Raw genomic sequence first — 19,454 nt, forward strand, 5'->3', positions numbered from 1 at the left:
CAAATTGCTAGGAGCAGTTCTGCAGAAGGATCTAGGGTTAGCAGTGGATGAGAAGCTGGATATGAGTTAACACTGTGCCTGCTGCCTGCCAGCAGATCAAGGGACGTGATCATTCTCCTCTATTCGACATTGGTGAAGCCTCATCTGAAGTACTGTGTCCAGTTTTGGGCCCCACACTACAAGAAGGATGTGGAAAAATTGGAAAGAGTCCAGCGGAGGGCAACAAAAATGATTAGGGGGCTGGAGCACATGATTTCTGAGGAGAGGCTGAGGGAACTGGGATTGTTTAGTCTGCAGAAGAGAAGAATGAGGGGGGATTTAATAGCTGCATTCAACTACCTGAAAGGGGGTTCCAAAGAGGATGGATCTAGACTGTTCTCAGTGGTACCTGATGATAGAACAAGGAGTAATGGTCTCAAGTTGCAGTGGGGGAAGTTTAGGTTGGATATTAGGAAAAAAATTTTCACTAGAAGGGTGGTGAAGCACTGGAATGGGTTACCTAGGGAGGTGGTGAAATCTCCTTCCTTAGAGGTTTTTAAGGTCAGGCTTGACATAGCTCTGGCTGGGATGATTTAGTTGGGAATTGGTCCTGTTTTAAGCAGGGGGTTGAACTAGATGACCTCCTGATGTCCCTTCCAACCCTGATATTCTATGATTCTAAGGGCATAATGCTTAACAAATGTGTGTTCAGAAGTCCAAGTGGCTGCTTTACAGATGTCAGCCAGAAGAACTTTGTGTAGAAAAGCCGTGGAAGTAGTCACAGATCTAGTGGAGTGAGTTCTGATGCCGGCTGGAGGTGTAACTTTCTTTAATTGATAGCAGTCAGATACAGTCAGAAATCCAGTTTGAAAGTCTGTGGGAAGAAATAGGTGTCCCTTGGGAGCGCTCTGCAATGCAGACAAAGAGTCTAGAAGAGTTTCTAAAGGGCTTGGTTCTATCGAAATAGAAGGACAAAGCCCTGCGTACATCTAACATATGCACTGTGGAATCAAAAGAGTTTGCATGTGATTTAGAAAAGAAGGTTGGTAGGCGTATTGGCTCATTGATGTGGAATGACGAATGCACCTTTGGAGGAAATTTGGGATGTAGTCGGAGGGTAACCTTGTCCTTAAAAAAATAATGTGAACAGTGTGTCTGCCATGAGAGCTGCTATTTCTCCTGCAGGTCTTGTGGAAGTGATTGCTACTAAGAATGCTGTTTTCATAGAGAGATGTAAGAGGTAGCAAGTGGCTACGGGCTCGAATGGTTGTTGAGTTAAGCAGGATAATACTAAGTGAAGGTCCACAGAGGGGTAGGAGGTTTAATATCTGGGTATAGGGATTGGAGCCCTTTGAGAAAATGCTTGGTGATTGGATGAGCAAACACAGAGGTATCATCGATCTTGTCATGAAAAGCTTTAATAGCAGCTAAGTGTACCTTGATGGAGCTGAAAGAAGGCCAGATTGTTTAAGGTCTAATAGGTAGTCAACTATGGGCGGAAGAGGGACAGAAGTAGGAGGCAGTTGTTTAGTTGAGCACCACTGTGTGAATCATTTCTGCTTAAGGAGACAGATGATGTGAGTAGATTGTGTTCTGCTATGTAGGAGAACTCTTTGAACCTGCTCAGAGCCTGCTAGTTCATTTTTGAAGAACCATATAAGAACCAAGCTTTGAGGTGAAGCATGGACAGGTTGAGGTGAAGAAATTGGTCGTGTTGCTGCGATAGGAGGTTAGGAGTGAGGGGCAATGAAATCGGTGGGCGAATTGACATTCTGGTGAGTAATGGGAACCACGGTTGTCTGGGCCATGATGGGGCAATCAGAATTACTCTGGCACTATCTGTTCATATCTTTGTCAGAACTCTGTGAAGAACTGATCTTGAGGGAATGAGATCAGGAATGCATCTCCTAGGGAATGTTTGCCCAATCCCACTCTGGAGCAAAATCTGGGACATTTCTTGTTCTCTGCAGTCACAAAGAGGTCCAGAGTTGGATAGCCCCAAACGCTGAATATATTGCATATGATCATGTCGTTGATCTCCCATTCATGATCCCAGGGAAAATGTCTGCTTTGTCTGTCCGAGGTGGTATTCAGGGCCCCGGGAAGATAAGCGGCTGATATCTGGATGTTGTTTGTGAGGCACCAATTCCAGAGCTTAATGACTTCCATACAAAGCGAATGAGAATGAACCCCTCCCCTGCCTGTTGACATAGAACATGCATGCGATGTTGTCTGTCATTATCTAAACAGGTTGGTTTTGAATAAATGGGAGGAAGTGATGGTAGGCATTGCATATGGCTCGCAGTTCTAGGACGTTTATATGTAGGGAGGCTTTGGTGGGACATGTGTGCTCCCCATCCTGTGAGGGATGTGTCAGTAGTCATTATGAGTGATGGGGAGTCCTGGAGAAAGAGGACTCCTGAGCAGAGGCTGGAGGGAACTGTCCATCATCGGAGGGAGTTTTTGCCTCTGAAGGGTATGGATAGAGGCTTGTTTAGAGTGTGTACGTTCGGTCTGTAAACTGTGGCCAACCAAGCTTGGAAGCACCTCGTGTATAGGCGTGCATTTTTTATCATGAAAGTACATGAGGCCATGTGGTCTAATATTGCAGGCAGTCTCATGCAGTAACCTGGGGACTGTTGTGAAGTTTTGTAAGCAGGAATTTTATGGTGTTGAAATGATAGAGTGAGTGCAACGCTATTCCCATTCGGCAATCAAAGTGCGCTCCTATGAACTCCAGTTGTTGGGCAGGAAATAAGGTGGATTTGTTTTTGTTGATTTGCAGGCCAAGGAAAAGGAAGCAAGTGACGGTAAGCTGCGTGGATCGAAGCGCTTTGTCAACTGTTGAGGGTTTGTGGAGACAATCGTCGAGGTAGGGAAATATTATAACCCCATTTCCTGAGGTGGGCAGTAACCCCAGCTAGAAGTTTGGAGAAAACGCGGAGGGGGGGGGGGTGATAGATAGACCGAAGTGCAACACTCTGTATTGAAAATGTGTTGAACCAAGGGTAAAACAAAGAAAACGTCTGTGGGTTGGGTGAATAGTCACATGAAATAAGTATCCTGTAGGTTGAGGGCTGAAAATCAATCGCCCTGCTCCACCACTGAGATTACAGTGGTGAGGGTAATCCCATTTTGATGTTTTGCTTTTTGATAAATTTGTTCAGCTGCTTGAGGTTGAGGATTGGTTGGGATCCCCTGGTTTTCTTTTCTGTTAAGAAGTAATGAGAGTAGAAACTTTCCCCTCTGTGGTGTTCAGAAACGATTTCCACTGCCCCAAATTGAAGGAAATGTTGTACTTCTTGGAGGAACAGTTGCTTGTGAGAAGGGTCCCTGAAGAGGGATGGGGAGGGTGGGAGGGAGGGAGCTGGGGAGAGGAAAGGGATAGAATAACCAACTATGAGGACCTTTAAAGCCCACTTGTTGGTGGTAATATTGCACCATTGATGGGAGAATGGGCGTAGGCAGTGACCAAAAATAGAGGCAGGCAGTGTAAGCTCTGAAGTGGGAATATTGTTTACTATACCCTTAACCAAGTCTTCAAATTTGCATATTGGTCAGAAGGGGTTGAGACACTGCTGAGGAGTTGGGATGGCGGCTTTGGTATCTGGATCTCTGGCATTGCTGTTGCTCATGAGATCTATGGAATTGCTGGGTGTATGTGGGGTAGCATTGTTGCTGGTAAGGCTGGTATCTATATTGTCATCTTCTGGTCACAGAGGTTTGAATTCCTAAAGACCAGAGCTGCCCTGGAGTCCTTCATGGAGTGGAGTACGTCATTTGTGGTGGAGGTGAATAGTTTGCCACCGTCAAAGGGGAGATCCTCAGTGGTACTCTGGACCTCCCGGAGAAAAGACGACAATGAGAGCCATGACCCTCAGCGCATCACAACTGCTGTGGCAGTGGACCGTGCTGCTGTATTGGCCACATCAAGGGCAGCTTGAAGAGCAATGTGGGAGATGATTTGTCTCTCAGAAACTATGACTGTAAACTGTTTCTTTTCTTCTGGAATGTGATCAATAAAGTCCATGAAGTTTATTGTAATTTTTGTGGTTGTACTTTGCTAGAACAGCTATATAATTAGCAATGCGAAACTACAATGTGGAAGAAGCACATACCTTATGCCCGAGCAAATCTACTCGCTTACTGTCCTTATCGAAGGGAGTGGAATGGGGAAATTGGTGTTTGTTCTTTTGGTTAACTGCATCTACCACCAGCGAGTTTGGTGCTGGGTGAGTGAAAAGGAATTTTGAGCCTTTGGAAGGAATAAAGTACTTTAGGTCTTCTCTCTTATAGGTAGGCAGGCTTGCAGCTGAAGTTTGCCAAATGGCCTTGGCAGGTTCTAAAAGGGCTGCACTGATAGGTAATGCAATTCTAGAAGAAGAAGAGGGCTGCAGGATGTCAGTTAGCTCATGCTGCTGCTCAGGAACTTCCTCCGGGTTAATTCATAGCTCACTGGCAGCTCTTTTAAACAGGTCTTGAAATTTTGAGAAGTCGCCCGAAGATGTCGGAAGAGAAGGAGGAAGCAATGCTTCATCAGGCGGAACACCTGGTTCTACCGGGTTAGAGGCAGGCCATGCTTGCTCTTGTGACAGGGTTGCCTGGTGTCTGGAGTCAGTGGCAGGACTGTCAGCTGATGGTATCGAGCAGGCCTCACGCCTGGCTGCACTGGTATAATGAGTGTGGTCCCAAGTATAAGGAGCCCATGGAGTCCAATATTGCCAAGGTGGTGGGAAGGGCATGGGTGGCGTCATCCAGGGGTTAACGCACCATGGGGCAGGACCCTCGGAGTAGGACGCGGCAGCTTTTCTATGACCTCTCTTGACTGGGGTCTATGGACAGGAGCTCTGATAAGGTGAAAATTCTCCCTGCAGCCCAGATTCCTCATCACTGGAGGAAAGCTGTGCGGACCTTGCCTGACAGTCCAGAGAGAAGTAGGTGTTAAGTACGGGTGACTGCAAAATAGGTGACACCAGGAGGTCCCTTGCTGTGCTGCAGTGCCTCTGTGAGGGTAGGGTTGAGCGAGAGGAATTTGTTGTGAGGAGGGATTCCTCTGCACCAGAGTCCCCAGCACTCTGTCACTGCTGGATAGTTCAAAGGCTGATAGTGCCAGGAGAGTGAGAGGAGCCTGCAGGGGGTCAGGCAGGCTAGCATGCATCAGCACCGCTTCCACTGTGGTGCTGAACAGTGCCATGTGAGAAGCAGGCAACTGAAAGCCTGAAGCCTTCGCACTGGAGGTTTGTGTGACTGCGAAAGCCACAGGCGGGTTTCGCATGATGCCAGAGGAGCCTGGCACATCAAAGATACTAAGCCGGGGGAGTGGGGAAGGGAAGCAGTCCCTGGAGAAGTCTTGTCCCTGCGAATACCCTTAGTGGATGAGAGAGACTGATGATGTTTTTTCGAAATTTTCTTTTGTCTCTAAAGCAGAGAGGCTGCGGTGTACAGCAGAGTCAGGGCCCGGGTCTGAGGCTGGTCCGAGAGATTTTTGCAGCAGGAGCAGTTTAGCCACAGCTCCCTGTCTTTGCGTGCCCTGGATTTCAACCTGCTGCAGTGGGCACACTTTTGGGGGATGTGGGACTCCCCCAAACATTTAATACATTTAGAACAGCCATCTGCAAGAGGGATGGCATCATTACAGTTAGAGCAGCGCTTAAACCTTGGAGAGCCCATCTTGGAAGCGGCTGTGCTGACAGGAACAAAAATGTTTGGTTTTTCTAAAGAGAAGAGAGAGAAGGGAAAAAGGTACCTAACTATTACAGGTAAGCTAAACTAAGAGGGAAAACAAGTTGAACAAGGGACAGAAGACAGTAGAGAAGGAACTGACCAGTCGCGAACAGGTACTATTACCCTCTGTGCATGTGTAACCAGTGCGAGTACTACTGTAAAAATCTCCAAGCGAAGGCGCCCATCGAAGAAGAACTTTCCTCAATTGTGGTGCCCAGAACTAGACACAGCACTCCAGCTGGGATCTTACATACAACACTCCTGTTGAGTAGAGAGGGACAATTGCCTCCCGTGTCTTACATACAACACTCCTGTTAATGCACCCCAGAATCATATTAGCCTTTTTTACAGCTGGATCACATTGATGACTGAAATTCAGTTTGTGATCCACTATAACCTCCTGATCCTTTTCAGCAGTACTACCACCTAGACAGTTATTCCCATTTTGTAGTTGTGCATTTGATTTTTCCTTCCTAAGTGATGTACTTTGCACTTGTCTTTACTGAAGTTCATCATGTTGAATTTAGACCAATTCTCCAATTTGTCAAGATCATTTTGAATTTTGAACCTGTCCTCCAAAGTGCTTGCAACCCCTCCCAGCTCAGTGTAATCTGCAGATTTTATAAGCATACTCTTTACACCGTTATCCAAGCATTAATGAAACTACTGAACAGCACTGCACCCAGGACCAATCCCTGCAGGATCCTACTAGATGTACCCTCCCAATTTGCCAGCAAACTATCAATAACTTATAGTAATTTCATGTAAAGACTATGCTTATGAGAATGTCATGCGGAACAATGTCAAACTTATAAAATCAAGGTACATCATACTACTTCCCCCATATCCACCAGGTCAGTAATCCTATCAAAGAAGGAAATTAAGCTGGTTTGGCATTACTTGTTCTTGACAAATCTGTGCTGACTATTCCTTATAACCCTATTACCCTCCAGATGCTTACAAACGGATTGTTTAATAATTTGCTCCAGCATCTTTCCAGGTGTTGAAGTCAGGCTGCCTGGTTTATAATTCCATGGTTCTTCCTTGTTCCCCCTTTTAAAGACAGATATTATGTTTGCCCATCTCCAATCTTTCGGAATTTTTCCCATCCTCCAGGAGTACTTAAGATAATTGCTAACAGCTCCAAGACTGCTTCAGCTAGTTCCTTAAGTACCAGAGGATGAATTTCATCAGAATCTGCTGACATAGAATCATAGAACTGGAAGGGACCTTGAGATGTCATCTAGTCCAGTCCCCTGCACTCACAGCAGGACTGAGTATTATCTAGACAATCCTTAACAGGTGTCTGTATAATCTGCTCTTAAAAATCCTCAATGATGGAGATTCCAAAACCTCCCTAGGCAATTTATTCCAGTGCTTAACCACCCTGACAGTTCCAAAGTTTTTCTTAATGTCCAACCTAAATCTCTCTTGCTGCAATTTAAGCCATTGCTTCTTGTCTTATCCTCAGAAGTTAAGAACAATAATTTTTCTTCCTCCTCCTTGTAACAACCTTTTAGGTACTTGAAAAAACTTATGTCCCCTCTCAGTATTCTCTTTTCTAGACCAAACAAACTCAATTTTTTCAATCTTCCCTCACAGGTCATGTTTTCTAGACTTTAATTTACTGATGAAGTGGGTATTCACCCACGAAAGCTCATGATCCAAAATGTCTGTTAGTCTACAAGGTGCCACAGGATTCTCTGCTGCTTTTACAGATTCAGACTAACACGGCTACCCGTCTGATACTTAATCATTTTTGTTGCTCTTCTCTGGACTTTCTCCAATTTGTCCACATCTTTCCTGAAATGTGGCACCCAGAACTGGACACAATACTCCAGTTGAGGCCTAATCGGCGGGTAGTAGAGCGGAAGAATTACTTCTCGTGTCTTGCTTACAATACTCCTGCTAATACATCCCAGGATGATGTTTGCTTTTTTGTAACAGTGTTACACTGTTGAATCATATTTAGCTTGTGGTCCACTATTGCCCCCAGATCCCTTTCCACAGTACTCCTTCCTAGGCAGTCATTTCCCACTTTGTACATGTGCAACTGATTGTTCCTTCCTAAGTGGAGTACTTTGCATTTGTCCTTTTTGAATTTCATCCTATTGACTTCAGACCATTTCTCCAGTTTGTCCAGATCATTTTGAATAATAATCTATCCTCCAAAGACATGAATATATCTAACTTATCTAAATATTGTTTAACTTGTTCTTTCCTTGTTTTGGCTTGCATTCCTTCCCCCGATTGTTAATATTAATTTTGTTGAGTATCTGGTCATCATGAACCTTTCTAGTCAAAACTGAAGCAAAATAAGCATTAAGCACCTCAGCTTTCTCAATGTCATCAGTTATTGGTTATTAAGGTTAGATTAAATATACTGAATAAAGCCAAAAGTCAACCAACCGAACAGCCTCCCAAAAGTGTCAGACATCACTCCTCATGCAGGGCAAAATAAAAAATTGAGCTTTGAGGCAAAGTTTTATTAAATTAGGAGGTAGCAAATTCATTCACAACTTTCCTGTAATTGAACCTCCTAATTTTTCAGATCACCTTTTTAAAATGCCTTATCTCTATCTCAAATTTGAAGAAACTTTCTTCCCCCGCCATTAGCAGAGAACCACAAAGGATAAGCTGCAGCTCACTGGGTTAGTCAATCAACTGAGGGCAGGTCTAGACTACCGACTGACGATCTAACTTACATCACTCGTAGTGTGAAAAAGACACCCCCCTGAGCAATGCATGTTACAGCAACTTAAGTGCTGTCCACACCAACATAGCTTCTGTCTCTCGTGGAGGTGGTGTAATTATGCTGATGGGAAAGTGCTTTCCCGTCAGCATAGAGCATCTTTACAAGATGCAGTGCAGCGCTGATGTAGCACTTCTAGTGTAGACCGGCTCTCAGTGTTGTCAAAAAAAAAATCAAAAAAAATCAAAAAAAAAATCAGACCTTTAAAAAAAACATAGTATTATCTATGAAGACACTACCATCTCTACAATTTAATTTAATCTAATTTAACAGAGGTCAGTTATAGATTTTTTGCAGACACACAGTTTAAGACTGAAGTCAAGGAGACAAGCACTAAACTTGAATTCTCTCATGTAATAAATGCAATTTGAAAGGTTCACTAACAAGAAAATTACAATGATAAGAAAGAAAAATTGTATCCCAAGCATACATAAAACCACTGTAATTCAACCAAAGGGTTCTGGTGAGGGTGTAAATCATAACAAAGGGCTTACTCTCTAGTTTGGACAGACATGTGTTATGCTAGATGAGCTAGGGTTCAAAGGTCCAACCTCATAAGTAGTACAGTTTTTATTTATTTATTTTAAACTGCTTCACTGCTTGATTGTTGAAAGCAAGATAAGAGTTGAAAAGCAAGCTACGTAATATGAGAGCTCTGGCTTTGCTTTTCCAGGGACTGCACTACCTGCTGTGTAGAAATACCAGGGTCATACATACCTATAGTGCAGGCTACAAAATAGACTCTGGAGGATTGCACCTGAATATCAAATCTATGGCAGTAGGCTACCAGTAAGCCTAGGGAAGTAAAGAAAAGTTAAACAGTTTTTAAACACATACACACTAATTGTAAGATGCACAGAATGTAGTGCCCTATCTAAGTGTTTAGAAGATGGCCCACCACTGTGCTAAATTTCCTGCCTAATAAGCTGTGCTCTACCATCCTGATATGACTCATGAGAATGCACAACTCATAGAACAGAAGATATGCACTTCTACATAAACTATTGAATAAGAAACTTGACATCTGTCAGTAAACAACAGACAGTCCATATGCAATGTAAAGAACTGCATACAAGCAGCATTAACAGTGATAGCAAACATAACTTGTGCCCTTTGCACTGTAGATCTCTATATTAGTGCATATAGTGGTAATTTATGGCTTATATCTGTGTCCTTAAGGCTCAGTTCAAGATCTGGGCCATATTACCGTATAGAGCAGCCCAAATTATTAACAACTCAAATTTTCTTCAATCCAAAGTAAGCGGACTTGACAACATCTCCAATTAATAATCAAAATATGAATAGCAGAGTTCAGAATGTGCATATGAAATTTTCCTCATTAATGCTCATCTCCATTGTAGGTCCCAGGATATTAGCAAGAGAAGGTGGGTGAGGTAATATCTTGTATTGGACCAGCTTCTATTGGTGAGAGAGACAAGCTTTTGAGCTTACACAGAGCTCCTCTTCAGGGGGGTTCCTGGGTTATCAAGCAGAGCTCTGTGTAAGCTCAAAACTTGCCTCCCTCACCAACAGAAGTTGGTCCAAAAAAAGACACTACCACACCCACATACCTGTTGTACTAATTTTCTTGAAACTCAGCTTACTACTTAGATCCCAGCAAGATCAATTAGACAAGCCAGTTGTGACATTACTATCTTCTCTCACTGTTATGTGTGTGCAGAATTTCTTATAGGATCATAATAAACTTAAAAAAAAGCATACATTATTAAAAAATGAGTGTATCAATTTTGGTGAAATGGAAAAAAAAACCCTAACAATTTTGATTTAAGAGCAGCAGAAATTTCAGATCAATGAAACTGAAAGGCCACAAATTTAAAACTGTAAGAGGATTAAAACAAAACAAAGGGGGAGGGATAGCTCAGTGGTTTGAGCATTGGTCTGCTAAACCCAGGGTTGTGAGCTCTAACCTTGATAGGGCCATTTAGGGAACAGGGGTATAAAACTGTCTGGGGATTTCTCCTGCTTTGAGCAAGGGGTTGGACTAGATGACCTCCTGAGGTCCCTTCCAACCCTGATATTCTATGAAAACAAAACAACAAACTTATCTTGTGTACCCAATGAAACAAGAGATCATTAAGGCTAAAAGTTAGCACAATTAAAATATCAGCTATTTATATGGTTAATAAAAACATTCAGTTACATTAGCTAAGATGCAAAATTTAAGAGTATAAACGCTCATGTTTCAGGACATAAGCCAACCACCGCCTGCACCCCTTTAAATTTCTCGACTTCCTTGCATGCACAAGTCCCATCATAACACCAAATTCATGTAGATTCTTCTCATTTAACTTGTCTGTTAAGAGAAGCAAACAGAGCAGAGCCAAAGGAAAAAATGTGTATCTTTATGAATATACCAGCTTGGGAGAGGTCAGGTCAAATTTACCACTTGGGAGTGGGAATTAAGGGAGAAGGGAGACATGTCAATAAGAACTTTTCCCTTTGCATCATATTGCTTAGGCAAACAATCAGAAATACCTGGAACTAAGATGTCTCCAAATCCTAGGAGGGAAAAAGGCCTATCACAAAGAGCCAACGGTGAAAAGTTCAGCCTTGGAACCTTCAGGACCATGGGAAGCTTGGAAATGAGAGAAGACATGTTTTATAAAGTAGAAAGGTTTCACCCATGTACTGACAGTATCAAATACATGTCTGTCTTCTCATACTGGGTATGCAGACTTTAAACATATGAAACCTACATATATGAGTGAGTATTATCTGAGCGTTATTTTTCATTTTACTGAGCTCCCTTGAACAGGGAGGATTGATTAAAAGTGAGAAAATCTCACTTTAAATCATTGATTTTAATCCTGCTGAACATTTGTATTTTGTAATTATTTTCCTAAAGAAAAGTTGGTTCTTGGTGGTTTGTATAATTTGGTATTTTTTGCTAACCAGGAGGATACATTGTAGCTGTATACATTTATTTAAGAATTATATTGCTTCCCGTTCATCTATTCAGATTCTTCAGTTTTACATTTATTATTATATGAGAAAATGGTGAATAATACACTTATTTGCTAGATGATTTTTTTTTAAACTTGGAATTTGTGTCAAGCTGCATGTGTGTGGAAACTGGAAATCAATTAAAAATCCAAAACCCAAGCATTTTAAATATATTTTACCTAGTTAAATAAAACTACCTCCAACGTGCTGGATATATAAACTTAGTTTTTTTTCCTTAACATGTTTTGCATTTAAAACTAACTCTTATTAAACAAAGGAAATATTATCTGTAGTTAGTGAACTGAACTGATTGTTTCTCGTCACCATGTCTCTTCAAGATTTTAGAATTAGTAGAGCTCATTGTCTTACATCTTATTTTAATTCATAGATGGGAAAAAGAAAACAAGCTTTCCTACTATTTCAACTCTCATTCGATTTCTCAGCTTTGAATTAACTAGTCATCGAACTGAACTAGTCGAATAAACCAAAATGAGGAAACACTCTTCTGCACCCTCAGAGAAGACTATTCCTCCCAAAAGTTAACTGAGCACTTCAACAAACTTTGATTCTAGGTGCTTAGACAGTGACTTCCACCAGTTCAGTGACTTTCTTAAAATCTTTGGAAAAAAATATGTACTGTTTGAAGATTTTTTTTTTAAACTTAAATGATTTTTATTTAAATGGACTATGTAAGTGATGAATAGCTTGTGCCACTCATTGCTCTCACACCAAAAGCCATATCTTCCTTACTACACTGTGCTTTTTCATGTCATGGTAGCGTGCATATTGTTCTGACCATGGAAATGGAAGAAATACACCTACCTCGGTAGATATTAAATATTATTATGTTTAAACAGTTCTTTGCAAATACAGTAGCATATAAATTTCCCTGCACTGAAAACTTACAATTCAAGATGTGACGACATTGGACTTACTGAAGAAAGTTACTTAAAATTCTACTTCTGAGAATGCTGTGGATTCCCATGAAGCTCTGCAGAGCTTTATATTTCCACGCCAAATGTTTTTGAAACTAGCAGCACTAGAAGTGCCAGGCCATTTCAGCAGCTCTTTGTGGTCTGACCCTTTCAGAAGTTGAAAGCCTCATAGGTTAATAGCTGGTAGATAGTCTCATATTTTCAAAATGCATACAGTACCTTTTCATGAGTGGCAGAGTCAGTCGGGCCCGCGGCCACCTCCACCATTATACTCTGCCCTGTCTAAAGAAAAGAGAGGAAACTGTAAACCAGCATGTCTGGATAATTTAAGAACACACATAGAAATATGCTGTTGGGTTACAGTCTATTCTGAACAGCAAGTACTGGAGACACACTGTACATACCTTTGTTAGAAAAGGTGTGATGAATACGAAGAACACATCATACACAAAAAGAACCATCAGGAGCAAGGTGCAACCCTGGGGGAAAGACGAGAGCTACAGTGAATATTTTATGTATTCTGTGCTAGCTAATGGAAATAAATTTACAGTTAGCAGTTCAAGAGTATTCAGTTTATAAGATTTATTCAATATACTCATGTATTTCCCTGAATTCAACTCTGCATAAATATATCATATGTCTCTGCATACAATGTATTACTGTGTTATCCTTCAGACATGACACTGTACACTTCCTCCCAATAGAATTCCTGCCATGAAATATGCTTGCACTATGAAGTCTAAATATGCTGCAGTTTTGATTGTTAGGAATTATGGGAAAGCTCTGGAGGACAGATTCTGCTAGACAGCAGTAGCTATAACACTATTGTGGCCAATCTGTGCTGGGCCTCTGACAGTAGTTTTGCACCCAGTCAAGTTGCCCATCTTCCTAGCCCAGTGAGAAAATCTGCTATGGCAGCCGCTTACAGTAAGAGATGGAGGGGTCAGTCTGACCTAGAATGATCAGCTGGAGGACACAAACATTCCACTGAAAGGAAGAGGAAAGTCAAGATCTGGGATAGTACCCAATTCAGAGATGTGGGACCCATAAAAACCAAAGCACATTCCACACCCCTATTGTATGTTTGTTTACGTAGTCCAAACAATGAGAATGTTGCCAGGACACAAAAAGGTGTAACACAACAGAGATATATCATCGAGGGAATTTGCATCATGGGAACAAACTCTTCATAGACAAATGAAAGCTCTAATGATGAATTTTACAAAAATTAAAAGAACATTCATGTGGGATTGCACCGTGAAATGATGGGTTTGTTTTTCTTTTCTCCTTCAGAAGCTCTTCTAAGTGTAACAGTCTGAGGCCTAAAGAACTATGCTGGAGGCTCTGGAAAGGGTCATCCTGATCAGACATCAAGATTCAAGACATTTGTAGATGTCTGTCTAGAAAGATAATCTAGAAATCGCAACAGGTACAAATCTGACTCCACTTATGCACTTGGACAGTCCAAGATCCAATATGAATACTCTGGCCCTTCAAGTGTCTTTTTGTCTCCATGAATCTGAAAGCTATGGAAGAGTCTAAAGTGGAGTACTGCATCAATGGTGGAGAGGGCACAAGCACATTTCATTCTTATCCCTTTGTCCTGGTCCTGCATGGACACCACTTTCCCAAAGTCTTACCTTACACTCATATGATAGTAGTTGGTACTTTCAGATAGGGCTATTTTCTGTTAGCGGCCAGCTCTCTACTGAATGTCAAGCCATTTAATTTCTCAAATTTCTTTGTCCACGTTTGCCCCAATCCACACACAGCACAAGTTAAAACCAGAAATGTGTTTCCAAATCAATGTGTGTAATCAAAAACTGCCCTTTTATACACCATGTCTGAGCAGGTTCTTTATTTTGGCACTTGCATGGTTTCCGTACCTTGAATGTAGGTAGGCGGATTGTTTTCAACATGTAAAGGCAGAAGGCGATTCCCAGAGCATCTTGCAAAACCCATGCCCACCTAGAGAGACAAGAACGTTACTTTCCTGCACGAGGCACAGAAAGAGCCAATCCAAATCAGGCTCTCTCAACCACATTCGGAATAGTTGCTTACCACCAGTTTGGGCAAAGAACGCATGTTACATAGACACATTATTAGTGTTGTCTTTTTCTCTCTTTTGAATTAACCTTTATAATAGGCTAAAAAACTGAGACAGATGTAAAATTTAGTACCTAGTGCCTTTTCTGTTATGACAATAAGGAAAACTGTAGTAGACACTGTGCATTTTGTGAACGCCAATTAAGTCTATGAAAACCAATTAACTTCTGTAGTTGTCTTCAGGGCTGCCTCCAGGTTTTTTGCCGCCTCAAGCAATAAAGAAAAAAGGGTGGGGTCGGAGTGCTGCCCCTTAAAGTGCCACCTTGAAAGAGCCGGAATGCTGCCCCTTGAAAAGGGCCACCCCAAGCACATACTTGGAATGCTGGTGCCTAGAGCGGCCCTAGTTGTCGTCTACCCACATACCCCTCCTCCACTTTCTGTCAACAGCCTGGATATCAAAACAGACCGAGAAAGACTATTCATTGCCAGTACACAGTTTTTAATCACTGAGACCTTCTCAATAAGTTAGCGTGTTTGTGAAAGCTATTACTGTTTGCAGTGCTACTGAAGAGAAATTATGATTTATACAGTGATCTATTACATCATACGATGTATTTAAAATGCATTTCTAATATCAAGCTGGGGTAATTCATGTATTTATATTGATACAATCTAGGAAAAAACTTTCATATTTCTGCATGTATTTAATCCAAATTCAATTTTGCACATTTACCTGCAGACCTATTGTGGATTAGCAAGGAAGTAACAAACATGAGAATAAAAAGGACATTGTATTATAAAATGTACTTTGTTCACTTATTTTGGCAGATACAATTTAGCTTTATTTATTTGCAGTAATACCAATAAATGTGCTTCAGTACTGAATTCTTAGTAACATGAGACCTCATCACAACAATCTGCTATTTTCTGAGACGTAGGGAGAGACCACGGGGTGTTTGGTTCAGCTCTATGTACTAACTGGGATAATTTAAAATGAACTGCTCAAAAGTTTGCTACTCTTAAAAGAACAGGAACTGTTATCTACAGCAATCTGTATTAGGTAAGTTATACTGGGTCTTATCTTGGCTCCTCTGCATGCTGTAAAAGCTTATATTCTTACAGAGGGTCAAATATTTTCATTTTATCTGATCATATCAGTTCAGTTACTGTTCCAAATTTCTAGGTAGCCAAGAAAATTTTACTTTGGGGAAAAAAACCAACCATGTGTCCCAAGCCCAGAAATCTACGTAGCAATGAAACAGACCTGCAGCCTGAGCCTGGGGAACCCGAGTTGGCTGGCACAGGCCTTCTGTAGGTGTCTAGTTGCTGTGTAGAGATACCCATAAAGGTCTGCAGTGCTTTAACTCAGTGGCTCTCAATCTTTCCATACTACTGTACCCCTTTCAGGAGTCTGATTTGTCTTGTGTACCCCAAATTTAACCTCACTTAAAAACTACTTACAAAATCAGACATAAAAATACAAAAATGTTACAGCGCGCTCTTAGAACATAACATAAGAACGGCCATACTTAGTCAGACCAAAGGTCCATCTAGCCCAGTATCCTGTCTTCTGACAGTGGTCAATGACAGGTGCTTCAGAGAGAATGAACAGAACAGGTAATCATCAAGTGATCCATCCCGTGGCGCCCATTCCCAGCTTCTGGCAGACAGAGGCTAGAGACACCATCCCTGACCATCTTGGCTAGTACAAGCCCCTAATCTCATTCCCATCCTGCCCTGCAATACCCACTCCCAGCCATTCCTGAATTGTTTCTTGTATTTTTATGCTGTTCCCACCTGCAAAGACCTTAGATCCTGCAAATCCAGAAAGAGAGAGAGAGATTCCCCCATGTTACTTCAAAAAAAAAAAAAAAAACCAAACCAAATCCCCCCCAACAGTTGGTTAATATATATATATGTAAATGGAATTCAGACACTATTTTTACAGTAAACTGACGAGAGATTTGGCGTTTTCCCACAAATTACAGCAGTTTGGTTTTTTTGCCCACCCAAATCTGCCCACAAAAAAGTACATTTTACTCGCTCCCACTATTATGGCAGTGGGTCCTGTGGGACCCGTGGGATCCCAGTCCCACTGCAGAGTTCTAACATACAGATACTGCTGGCCAAAAGACTCTGAACTTGAGTGCATGAGGCACATGTGCACAGTTAGTGGAACATGCATATGGACAAGAACTCGAAGGAGAATTAGTAATTAAGTGATCTATACCAAATGAGTAATGGTTTTAGCAACAGCCCAGATGAACCATTCTGAACAAACACCTGGAGCCACATATCCAAATCATGGGCCAGTCCTATATCCCTGTGCAGCACTGAGACTGGAGGGGGAGGATCCACCCAGCAGTGGAACTCATGGCCTAATTTCCATTTCCATTCTGGAAGGCTGAAGCCCTGCAAAGTGTAAGACCACCCAGGCCCCCAGTGCCAGCACAATGTGCTGTGCCTATGAAAACCTAGCTTTGGTAGCAGGTACAGCTTTATGAATCACGGGTCTGTGGGCTCAGAGTACAGTGCAGAGATGAAGTACTCAGTTCCTCGAAGATGTGGTTGACAGTTTCTACCTGCTTAAATTCTGCAGCCCCTCCTCCCTTCCTGAATTCTGGAGCAGTATCAACACAGGTGTTGAGTATCAACACAGGATCTGTTAACGTGTTCTCTTGGACAACACAAAGTATTCAGTATTACAGTGACTCAGTGTGGAAAGTAAAGCCTGGACTTACTGATCTTCATTTCTGAAGACTCCCCAAACCACACTAACAGAGATACAAAACACAGCCAGAAGCAACATCCGGACCTGCGGACGCTTGTGAAAATATGGCAAGTTGTTGTCAGGGATTCTGAAAGTGAAAAAGATACCATGTAAACATTAACAGACAAAGGGAATATCAAGGGCACTTTAGGTAAAGCTTTGAACAACATATAGGCATACTGGAAAACAACCACTCATACCTGCTCCTGACTTTTGGCACAATTACCCCTTTTCAGTTTAACGTTTTTAATTATGCAGCAACAATCCAAGTCTAACTCTGACCTAACACCCAAGGGAAGCATCACATACTCTAAGACTTCATGAAACACATTTTTTACTTTAAAAAGTATGCAAATGGCCAAATACCTGCACTTCCCCAATGGGAATCTTCTTACAAAGGGAGACAGACAACTGTAGAGACCAATGGAGGCAGCCAGGCAGAAAATCCCTATAATAACATAGACTGAAAGAGTAAAATTAATAAGTGATGGTAGGATACCAGACACTGTCCCTCACATCTCAACCATGTGGCTCTCCATATCTCCAGAAAAGAAAACCATATTAAAAAGTGTATTAAAAGCCATCATTGCTATCTAGTGGGATTACTCAGGTAAATGAAAAGTTACTTGTTCATGCAACACAACAGCCAGTGGTGAGGCAGGGAAGAGGTTGTTTACAGTTCTATAGATAAAAGGTTAAACTTCCAAAAGGATTCTGAAGTATTACTGTTTGCATCCAAGGTCTCTTACTACTCAAATATTGTTGAAGTCTATCTAGCTCATCTTCTATTAGTTGCCCATTGCTCTTATGCAATAGACTTTGGTGCATGCAGTTATCAATAGATAACAAGCTGTATCTTGCAAATACTTAGCTGTCTGTCATTAAATTATACCAAAAAATTGACAGCTATTTACCACTTTACTGGTCACATATTCATTTGGTCACTGTGTGGGTTTTGTTAATCAGTTTTATTAATATGTTGATATAACACGATTTTCTTATTCCATTCCTTACATAAAGATGGGGCATAAAAACATATTGCTCTACAAAGCCTTTAATGGTTATTAGCTGGAGCTCATTTCAGTGCGTTAAACCTTCAAGCTACATTTCCAGGTCCCTTTCTGAAGTGATCATATAATTTAAAAGTAACTTTCTGAATTACATGATAAGTGTATTATGTATAAAATCTGATGCTACTTTCCATGTTTTAATAACATTAAAATAACTAACAGAAATCAGATTATACAATTCTATTATACAGACTTCTCCAGACAAGACTAAGAGCATAGGGCATTGAATTCCACATCTAAGTGGGGATTCATAGATTTTAAGGCCAAAAAGGACCATTATGATCCTCTAGTCTGAATGCTTCCATAACACCAGCAATACATGCATCAAGCCTAGAACTCATGGTTAAGCTAGAGCAGGTATTTTGGAACCTTGAATAAAAACTTCAAGCAATGGGGAATCCACCACGTCCAGTTCACCCCTAAAGAAATGTGGAAGTCCTTCAGAGCTACCAGAAGTAGTAAAAAGCACATCTGTCACTGGAATAAGTAGATGAGACTCTAAACAAACAAATGAATCTAACCTGTTTATGAACTGGTAGCCATTTTTACAATCACTTTTCAAACTAGGCATGCACTTTAAAGGATAATAGTCTGACAGTGTAAAATAAGACAATTTTATAGAAATATAATTAAAAAAGCACCTAAGTGGTCATAGAAGAAATAAAGAAGGACCAGCATAGAGCAGCACATCACCACAAATACACAGATCATGATGGGAGTGACATCAACTGTTTCATCATCATGTTTTTCTGCCCCATCATCTCGTTTGTGCTTCATGTATCGCCTGAAAGAGAGCAGCATGTCTATAATCAGATCCTGCAGTGAACAGATAAGGGCTCTAATTCTTCATGGTGCACGGCACAGGAAGATGAGGCAAGGGAGGAAGATGATGAGAATGGGACGACACCTGGGCCTGCATGAAGCCCCACTGAAGTCAATGGAGAACAACTTTTTCTTCTCAGGAAAGGGAATATTGAAAATTTCAGCAAAGAGTCTCAATGAACATAGTGTTTAAAAAATTAAATATTTAATATTTAAAAATATGAAGAGATGCTCAACATGCTGCAAAACATTCACATTTTAGTCAACATTTGATTAAAAATATTTTTTGTATTTCTTGCACTAAAATTATCATTAGGTCGACAAATAAATCCCTCTCTAAATGAAATTATACTAGTAAGAAAAAAAGTCATCTAAAATATCTTCTATGAACT

At 41.2% G+C, this 19,454-nt stretch overlaps 1 protein-coding gene across 6 annotated transcripts in view; it reads right to left on the reverse strand.

Moving 5' to 3' along the window:
• SPPL2B (signal peptide peptidase like 2B) overlaps window positions 1-19,454 on the reverse strand; it is a 155,034-nt gene that overhangs the window by 28,973 nt on the left and 106,607 nt on the right. For all 6 annotated transcript variants that reach the window (XR_012656683.1, XR_012656682.1, XR_004373186.2 and 3 more), the window contains 8 exons: window positions 18,882-19,024; window positions 17,537-17,633; window positions 17,142-17,258; window positions 14,241-14,322; window positions 12,759-12,833; window positions 12,574-12,636; window positions 10,952-11,051; window positions 9,173-9,250 (listed from right to left, as the gene is read on the reverse strand). Coding sequence is in view for 3 of the 6 variants with exons in the window: in XM_075070370.1 (XP_074926471.1) it covers window positions 9,173-9,250; window positions 10,952-11,051; window positions 12,574-12,636; window positions 12,759-12,833; window positions 14,241-14,322; window positions 17,142-17,258; window positions 17,537-17,633; window positions 18,882-19,024 (755 nt within the window). In the remaining 3 variants the exon portion in view is untranslated. The remainder of the gene's footprint in view (window positions 1-9,172; window positions 9,251-10,951; window positions 11,052-12,573; window positions 12,637-12,758; window positions 12,834-14,240; window positions 14,323-17,141; window positions 17,259-17,536; window positions 17,634-18,881; window positions 19,025-19,454) is intronic.

The sequence above is a fragment of the Chelonoidis abingdonii genome, chromosome 11 (genome assembly GCF_003597395.2).
Source record: "Chelonoidis abingdonii isolate Lonesome George chromosome 11, CheloAbing_2.0, whole genome shotgun sequence".
In the NCBI taxonomy this organism is placed as follows: domain Eukaryota; kingdom Metazoa; phylum Chordata; order Testudines; family Testudinidae; genus Chelonoidis; species Chelonoidis abingdonii.